Here is a 9,204-nt window from a genome sequence, read left to right as displayed (position 1 = left end):
TTTTCTTTAAAGACCTTAATGCCCTTAATTTTGAATTTAATATCAAATATATGCCATGTTGAAACCACTCTTTCTAATATATAGATAGAAGATAGATAAGATAAGATATATAGAAAAAAGAAAAGAAATAGAAACAGAAAGAAAAGAAAATATATATATGTATATATATATATATATTTACTTTTTTTCTTTTTCAAAGTTGCATCAACAATATATTTTAGTCAAATGTGTTCTACATCTTCTAGTAGTAATCCATTATTGACTTCCAAATAAATTTAAAAAAAAAAAAAAGAAATATTATTATATATATACCATTTGTAATGCTGTTATTTGACATAGTTTAGTTTCCTACCTTATTGCACCACCTTTGTTTCTCCATTCTTCTAGGCAATCATACACACTTTCTTCGTCAGCTTACACAGCAGCCACCACCGGATATACTCGCCGGAGTATACAATATCTTCCCGTTGTTCAGGTATACTCCGATATCTACGGTTAAAATTAGCTCTCGTGAAATTAGTGGAGGTGCACCAGACACCACCGTTATAAAAGAAGTGTCAAAAAATGATTTGAATTCTAATGATTCTAATTTTTCATTTTTATTATATGAATTTTACTTATTGTTTTAGCTCGTAATTTTATGATTGACGCTTTGATTTTTTTTTTTTTATAAAATTACCGTGTTTGTTAATTCATGATATGCTGCATTCTGAAAATGGCTCCTTAATTGAATGATCAGTCTTATGTTGCTCGGACTCTCCAAAAATGTTATCTCGCTTGTGTCGAATCCTCAAAAAATGCCTTGTTTTTGGAGGATGAGACATGCCTCCCGCAGTAACTTTGAAGAGTCCGAGCACATAGACTATCACTAGTTCTGTTTGATTATCAGAATTTTATTCTGGACATCTAGAAACACTTTTGAAGAGTCCGAGCAACATGATCACTAGTTCTGTTGGATTATCAGAATTATACTCTGAACGAATTTATGCGTTTCTCCACTGGATAATTATTAGCTTCAACTAAGATGTTATCGTAGTTGTTGGTGATGTTTACAAGTTAATTTGTAGAATTTTATTTTCACGTGATAAGGAGGAACATAGAAATATAGGATTCATATTGCTGATCCGAACCAATAAACTATCTATTGGTTGATTGGTACTTATTGAAAGATGCAACTTGGATTCATCATAATTCTTGTGATTTTTGCGACTTTGTTTCTCGCTCATGTGATACGGAGAAACATAGGTTTCATATAGTAGATCCCAACTAGTTTGTGATTGAGCCAATAGACTATCTATTGGGTGATTGGTAGCGAAAGCTTCAACTTGGATTCATCATAATTCTTGTGATTTTTGCAAAGTTAATTCGCAGTTTATATGTTTCTCATGTGATAGAAGCAGGGGTGGATCTAGGGGGTCGCCAAAGTGTTCACCTGAACCCCTCGGCAAAAAATTACAATGTTTATATACACATTTCGAATTTCCTAAACATAAGACTAGGATTTGGCTCAGCGGTTTAGGGGGTTCAAAATTCACCTTGAGGTTCCAAATTCAAGCTCCACCCACTGCGCTTTTATTTTTCGAAACCCCTTAGTGAAAATCCTGGATCCGCCATTGGGTAGAAGGAATAGAGAATTGATATAGTTGATCCCAACTTTATTGGAATTGAGGCATAGACTATTGATTGATCGATTTGCTTATGTGATAATGGCTCGTGAAGTGGTTATGGAATAGTAATGTAATCTACTTTTAGCATTACAAACTAATTTTCTGAATATTTCTCTTGGAAAAGAATAAATAGAAGGGCCACAAGTCTAAGCATTCGAAGTCGACTGCATCAGCATTCAGCTCTCATATTTTCATTATGAGATACTTGTTACATCGATGAACTTCAGCCATGTACACTATTTGAACTTACAATATAATGTCGTATCTTTGTCTCTAGCTCCCACTTTTTCACTCGTGTCCCTTGAGGACTGACAGGATTCAAATTTGTTCTGTTTGCTTAACCTTTCTTGACCATCTTGCTGTCAATGAGACACTTTCTTGACTGAAGTTAATCATTCTTTGTTTCTCATTTCAGGAAAATTAAGGAACCATGGGGATCGTAGAAAAGATAAAAGAAATAGAAGCTGAGATGGCTCGTACACAGAAGAATAAAGCAACTGGTAACTGTCACAGTCATGTTACTAAAGCCTTTATATGTTTGACAGTTGTGTTATTTACAATCAGTATTTGAATTGAGCTTCATGTATTATTAAGCCTAAGCAGTACAGTTATCTTTTCTTTTTCTACTAAGTCCTCTTTGGAACCTAGTCTGGCAATGCTGCCTGCAGTAGCATACTGTCTTCAAATTAAGAGAAACAGAAAATGTGTAGAATATTGGTGTTTGTACTCAGTCGCCATTGGCTTCTACAACTTCCTCTTATTATTTTTATGAATGTGCTTTGTTTCATGCCTCCTGTGCCAAGTACCAGGGGCATGTTCCTTTCCCTCCCGCTGCATGCATGTTAGCACATCTTAATTACCTAAGCCGTCCACATAATTACTGCTACTGCAACAGTAAACCCAAGCTCAAATTTATAGAGATACACCCCAAAAAACATTAAACTGATATTATTGCGACTAATGAGATGCTTATTGTTCCATAACCATCATAATGTGTCCATGGATGAACCATTTCAGTTACCTAGTCCCTCATTGCAAAACAGTAATCTTGCAGATTAAAGGATCTGGTCAGCATTGCTAGAGCTAAAATTTAGAGTTTCTTAGTTCTCCAAAGGGGACTAACCTCTTGTTGGGAAGCTCTATTGGATAGTTGAAATTCAAAAGCACAAGGCAACTCTACTCAGAAGTTAAAAATGTAATTGTATTTCGTTGTTCCATTTTTCGTGTAAAGAAAATTATGTGAGTGATGAAGCATCCAGACTAGACATTATAGAATCCTTGTGAGAAGAACAAGGGTAATTTTTTTCTTTCATGTAAATGGTTACGGGCGCAACCTTCGTGCTGCCCTTAATTCCTCTGTACATGTATTTCTCTGATGAGGTACAGGCCTATTCCATGTATCCTCTCACATATAAACGAGTGTGGTAAATGTTATTTATACCTTGTATGTGTGATGTAACATGTCTGTATGTCAACCTTTTCGCCTAAAATTTCCTTGGAAGCTTAGGGATTAACTTTACCTTGGAAATACAGAGTTTCATCTCGGTCAGATGAAGGCTAGGATAGCAAAGCTGAGGACGCAACTGCTGGAGCCTAAAGTATGTCTTTTTTGGTGTTTCAAACTGTTCATTGGTGCAGTGGTTTATCCATTAATTAGTTTCCTCTAGATTTCGTAATGTAACTGTGTGCTCCATCCGAGAAGTTCACGGTCACCTGAAACCGACTTCCTCCTATTTGTATTCTCTTCTTCTTTTAATGGAGAGATAATAATAACTATTTGATTATGCTGATGCAATAGGGTGGTTCTGGTGGAGCTGGAGAGGGTTTTGAAGTCACAAAATATGGCCATGGACGTGTTGCACTAATAGGTTTCCCAAGGTTTGACATTTCCTCTTTTTGGTTTTGATGTGATTAATATCATCAGAAGGGAAAAGAAGATATAACATGTTTGACCTGTATGGATTAATTTTACAAAGTAAAGTATTTCAGACCATTGTGTGTTTGAATATAAAATTAAATAGTTGTTTGCTTTTGCCTGATTTTCGGCATCACGTGATTCCGAGAAATAGTTTGAGTTAATAACCTAAAATTCTGAAGGTCGTTTACCTGAGGTTTCTTTTGGCAAGGCCATAAATGGAATCTTTTAAACTCAGTGCCAGCATCTTATCTGGTAGTTAAGGAAAAAGTGGTTCTCAATTGTTTACTTGCTACTGTGTGTATGCCTTTCCCCTCTGGGTGTCATATAAAGAATTTCATTTTTCAGTTATGTTAGCTTCAATTCCTGGTCCCTTAAAAACTTTGGTTTTTGCCTTCACAGTGTTGGAAAGTCGACACTACTAACAATGCTGACGGGAACACATTCTGAAGCTGCATCATATGAGTTCACTACACTTACTTGCATCCCTGGTATTATACACTACAACGATACTAAAATTCAATTGCTTGATCTTCCGGGTATCATTGAAGGTGCATCTGAAGGTAAGGGGCGCGGAAGGCAGGTAATTCTCGATGCTATTTTACCAGTTTGGCAAACAATGGATAAATGCAGTTCCTGAAGATGCTGATGATGAGAGTCCCTGAAGAATTTTTGCTTTGACGACAGGTTATTGCTGTTTCCAAGTCATCAGATATTGTTTTGATGGTTCTGGATGCTTCAAAAGTGAGTGTTGGTTACTAAAACTGAGAATTTGATAGTACAGGTTGCATTAAAGCTCGTCTTTTTGGCTACAATTGTAGTTTTCATAAGATATAAATTGTTCAATAGATTTCTGTTTTGATAGAACTTACTTGATGTATGTTAGAATTGAATCTTCCTTCTCAAAAACTCCGTGAAAGTGGCATTGGAGCATTTGCAACTGTTCACATAATATGCTTTGTGATCAAGAAATGAACTTTGGGCCTTACACAACTCCAAAAGTTAGCTCATGGGGGGAGGATTGTCCAAGACTATAGAAGAGATCAAATACCTCATCCCCAACTGATGTGGTAATCAACACCCCGCACGCCAAACAGTGGACATACATCTAGAGCATGGACAATATAAGACGGGGGGCCAACATCGGGTAAACAATAAATTGGATTGGCTACCCAATAAATTGGATTGGCCTGACTTTGACACCCGAATAGAGAAATGAACCTTGGGTCTAGCTCAAAATCAAAAGCTAGCTCATAAAGGGAGGATTGCCCAATACCATATAAGGAAACCAAATACCTCATCCCCAACCGATCGATGTGGGAACTAAGTAGTGTGAGGAGAAGTGTGAGGAGTTAGGAGGATGGAGCACCCTTTGCCTTAAGAAATAAGTAGCTTCACCTTTTGTGACCCTACTGTTTTCCAAATTAATCCTGCAGATATATGTAAGTGATTCATACACAACATCTCTTTCCTTATCAAGGGTTCGACCAATTGATATGTTACACGAATAATTGAAATTCAATTTCTTGATCTGTATCATCAATTTTCGGAAACTTATAAAGTACTTCCATCAAACCTTGATTGATGAACCTACAACATCCTTCAAATTGTGTTTGATTAAATCCAGGTATTGTAGATATTCCCTCATTTCCATCCCCGAGCATGTTGTACTTGGACCACAACAATTACTCATGAAGTTAATAATGATGAAACAAAGTTGTAGCAGCTTGCCCGGTTACTGTATATGTTGGGAGTCGTGAAATTTTGTGGTTAGTTATATCTTTTGTTTGTATGGATTTTCTGTTTCATAACTAGTAAATTCATCTCGTTCCCTTAGTAGTTGTAGAACAAACTATTGAGTTTTCTGTTAAACTACCTTGTTGATTATAGAATTTTCATATTCTTGAACTTACTATTAAGAGGTGATGCATTCCTTTTTGATTCAGAGTGAAGGTCATCGACAAATTTTAACTAGGGAGCTGGAAGCTGTGGGACTGCGATTAAATAAACGACCTCCTCAGGTGATCTATTCTGCATATTATTCTTATTGCATTATCTTTCTCGTATCCTTTCTCTATCTGTTTTTTATTTGCGAAGATATCATCCGTTCAAGAGGATTCTCTCAATTATTGGCAACACAACTACTGTTAACTGTATAACACTGTGTGGGATGACCTTATAGCTGAATGCACCTTGAAACTCGTCCTCGTCTTCAAGTTATTAGGTGGCAGGGCTTGTTGCTTCCGAATGCACACGCAAGTATATATGGTCGCCAAGTAATAAAGGATTGAGTCTAGATATCGTTCCCACATGAACTTATATGTTTTGACTATCTAAATTGAATTCAATTAAATGATTCAAGAGTTTCAACAATTTTGTGATTGTATTATAATTGAAGGAAGGAAAAAAAACTCTACCATGCCATTGAACTTTCAAAAAAGGCTCACCTATGCCATGGGTTAGTAGTTGGGTTCACTTATTCTTACATTACCAATCGGTTGCAGATATACTTCAAGAAAAAAAAGACGGGGGGGATATCTTTCAACAGCACTTTGCATCTGACACATATTAATGAGAAGCTCTGCTATCAAATCCTTCATGAATACAAGATTCACAATGCTGAGGTATTCTTTCCCTGCTAGCCTAATATGCTGCAGAACATCATGTGGGAACTACTACTTTCTTACCGACTGAAGAGCTGATTTCACTGACAATTTGCGTATTCCTGTTTGCAAGTTTACATCTGTCTCTTCCCCTTTTATATGTGCAAAAACTCAGTAACTTTGTATTCTTTGTTCACCTTGTTAGGTTTTATTTCGTGAAGATGCTACAGTGGACGAATTTATTGATGTTATTGAGGGAAATCGTAAATACATGAAGTGTATATATGTCTACAACAAGATAGATGTTGTCGGTATTGATGATGTGGACAGATTATCCCGACAGCCAAACTCCATAGTCATTAGCTGCAACATGAAGGTATTTTGTGAAATAGTCATTTGAATACTGAAAGAAATAACATCACAGCTATAGCAAGATTTATGATAAATTAGAAAGCTTACTTATCTAGTCTAATGTTTTAGCAAGGTGCTACCTTCATTACAATTTACTGCTGCTTTGCGTTTGCATATTGATATTTAGTGCGACTGCAGTGAAGAGCATATTTAAGCATTTTGGATATGCATTTTTTGGGCTTGCTCACTAAATAAAGTAGACAGTTACAATGTCCAGTACATGAAGTTGCATTCTTTTATTTTGTGTGGTTCTGTACGACTTCTAAGGCCTTGTTTCCTTAAGAAGTCTTTTTTTTCTTGTAGTTTGTCCTTCGGGAAAATAGTATTGACTCCCTGGACACATGTAAATGCCCTGTTGTTTGTGTTGGAATGCGGTCAAACAATCCTTACCTGCTAATTTGTTTTTCATAAATCTTCTAACGGATTGGCTGTATAATTAATATTGCTATCGAATTTGGAACAGCTGAATCTGGACAGACTACTTGCAAAAATGTGGGAAGAAATGGGTCTTGTCAGAGTTTATACAAAGCCTCAAGGCCAGCAACCGGATTTCGCAGAGCCTGTGGTTCTTTCTGCTGTATGTTGTGCCACTTTATGCTTTTAAAGATCTTCCCACTTGTCGCCATACTGTTGTTGATTTTTTTCATGTATTTATGATTTCAGGATAGAGGTGGCTGTACTGTAGAAGATTTCTGTAATCACATACATAGGAGCCTTGTTAAGGAAGTGAAGTATGTCTTGGTTTGGGGCATAAGTGCAAGGCACTACCCTCAGCACTGTGGTCTCGGCCATCTGCTTCAGGATGAAGACGTTGTTCAGATTGTCAAGAAAAAGGTAGCTAGTTTTGCTTTCCGGCTTTCTACATATTCTCCCTACTGTATTGATCTCAATCATCTCTTACTTCATAGCACTTGTTCCCAAACTTAACATATCGTTGATTTTCTGATAGATGATGATTTCACATTTCTTACGGCCTAAGTTGCTCAGACTCTACAAAAATGTTGCTACACGTGTCTGATCCTCCAAAAATGCACTGCTTTTGAAGGATCTGACAAGCACCCAGTAACATTTTTTGAAGAGTCCGAGCAACATAGCTCATGGCAACATGTTTGTTAGTTGTAATTCTCTTTTCTTGTAAATTCTACTTGTCCTTGAATATTGTGTCTATATTGGCAAGCAACAACCAAGTTCATTGTCCTGCTAAACTCAGGAACATGCACAAAGTATAAGCAAACTTCTCCCTCAATTTCTTCAATATATCAGCTTTAAGAGTTATCTCGCATTGTTCTTCATGAAGACACCTGATGCCCATGACATTCAAAGCATTCTTTTGTGTTGTGCAGGATAAGGAAGACGGCGGAGGCAGAGGCCGATTCAAATCACATTCTAATGCTCCTTCTCGGATATCTGACCGAGAGAAAAAGGTTCCACTTAAGACATAGTTTAATCAGACGGTGAAGCTTTAATATTATGTATCTGCTAATCGTTGAGGCACCAATTTTTGATCGTAGAGTATATTGCTGGAAATTAATGAGATATGCTAGTGGTTTCTTCAACTCTATGGTGTGAAGCACTTGCCATTATTATGTTCTTTTTTTAACCCTCCCTAGGAGCTCCCCCTTTGGCTCCCTTGGTGACTCGAACTCAAACTTTCGGGTAGCAAGTAAGGGGTGCTTATCATCCGAGCAACTCCCTCTTATCACTATTATGATATCGATACTTTGCAGTGTATAAAAGTTATGGACATATTCCTCCCCTCAAAAGGCATGATGTGCTGTTAAACACGTCTTTGTGAGAATATATATGGTTAGTTTTGATACCAAAAATATTTCTTTTCTTTTTCTGTAAGCTTAGTTTCGAAACAAGAATCACATGACACGAAGTGATTTAGTAAGATTCTTTCTTTATCGATGGTGATCAGTCATGGTATTCATAGTCCTTGATTCATTTTGGTCGAATCCTAATTCCATTTTGCTTCTCTCGATCATCGCCCGACCGACTCAACTCTTTTCCCCGGGCCTCTCACTTCGTTTCGTTCTTCTTGTGTACGTGCTTGAATGAAGATTTTAGGGATAACTATACTACGTGGCAACTAGCAAATAAATACTTTGCACAAATGCAGAATTTTCACAACATTTATCTATTCTCTTTTGGGTAGTACCAAATGCTGAATTTCATAGGTGGCTTAGAGCATAACAAAGTTCAGGTTATTGAGATTTACTTCTAGGCAACAATCGTTTATGATTAATACTGATGCCTAATATTTGGTCATGACTCATGATGACTCAGTACTATCGCTAAATATCCCCACCCCCCATCCCATCCCACCTTTTGGTGTGTTCGGTATGGATTCAAGAAAATATATTTTTTGAAAAATAAGTTCTTTTTCTCGTGTTGGATACATAAGTAAAAAATATTATTCTAAAAATATTTGTATATATTTAACATGAGAATTGTTAGGAATAAGGTGATGGATATTGTGAGGAAAAAAAATCTAAATATACCTCCTTAGATTATAAATTGCAAGTCATAGCAAAACTGTTTTAAAAAAATAAATTAAAACAAACAAAATTAAGAATAAAACGTTTTTTATATGCTAATTAAAAAA

General features: G+C 36.4%; 1 protein-coding gene across 1 annotated transcript; it reads left to right on the top strand.

The window, feature by feature from the left end:
• The first annotated feature begins 324 nt into the window (after positions 1-324).
• On the top strand, positions 325-8,373 carry LOC107851720 (developmentally-regulated G-protein 2). Its single transcript, XM_016696804.2, has 12 exons — positions 325-475; positions 2,083-2,167; positions 3,201-3,265; positions 3,466-3,545; positions 3,985-4,165; positions 4,270-4,326; positions 5,529-5,603; positions 6,087-6,206; positions 6,391-6,561; positions 7,060-7,173; positions 7,260-7,430; positions 7,940-8,373. The coding sequence occupies exons 2-12, from the start codon at positions 2,098-2,100 to the stop codon at positions 8,036-8,038; spliced, it is 1,203 nt and encodes a 400-aa protein (XP_016552290.1). The 5' UTR covers positions 325-475; positions 2,083-2,097; the 3' UTR covers positions 8,039-8,373.
• Positions 8,374-9,204: the final 831 nt, after the last annotated feature.

The sequence above is a fragment of the Capsicum annuum genome, unplaced genomic scaffold (assembly GCF_002878395.1).
Source record: "Capsicum annuum cultivar UCD-10X-F1 unplaced genomic scaffold, UCD10Xv1.1 ctg2517, whole genome shotgun sequence".
Lineage (NCBI taxonomy): Eukaryota > Viridiplantae > Streptophyta > Magnoliopsida > Solanales > Solanaceae > Capsicum > Capsicum annuum.
Note: the sequence above shows the minus strand (reverse complement) of the source record. Positions and strands in the feature narration are given on the sequence as shown.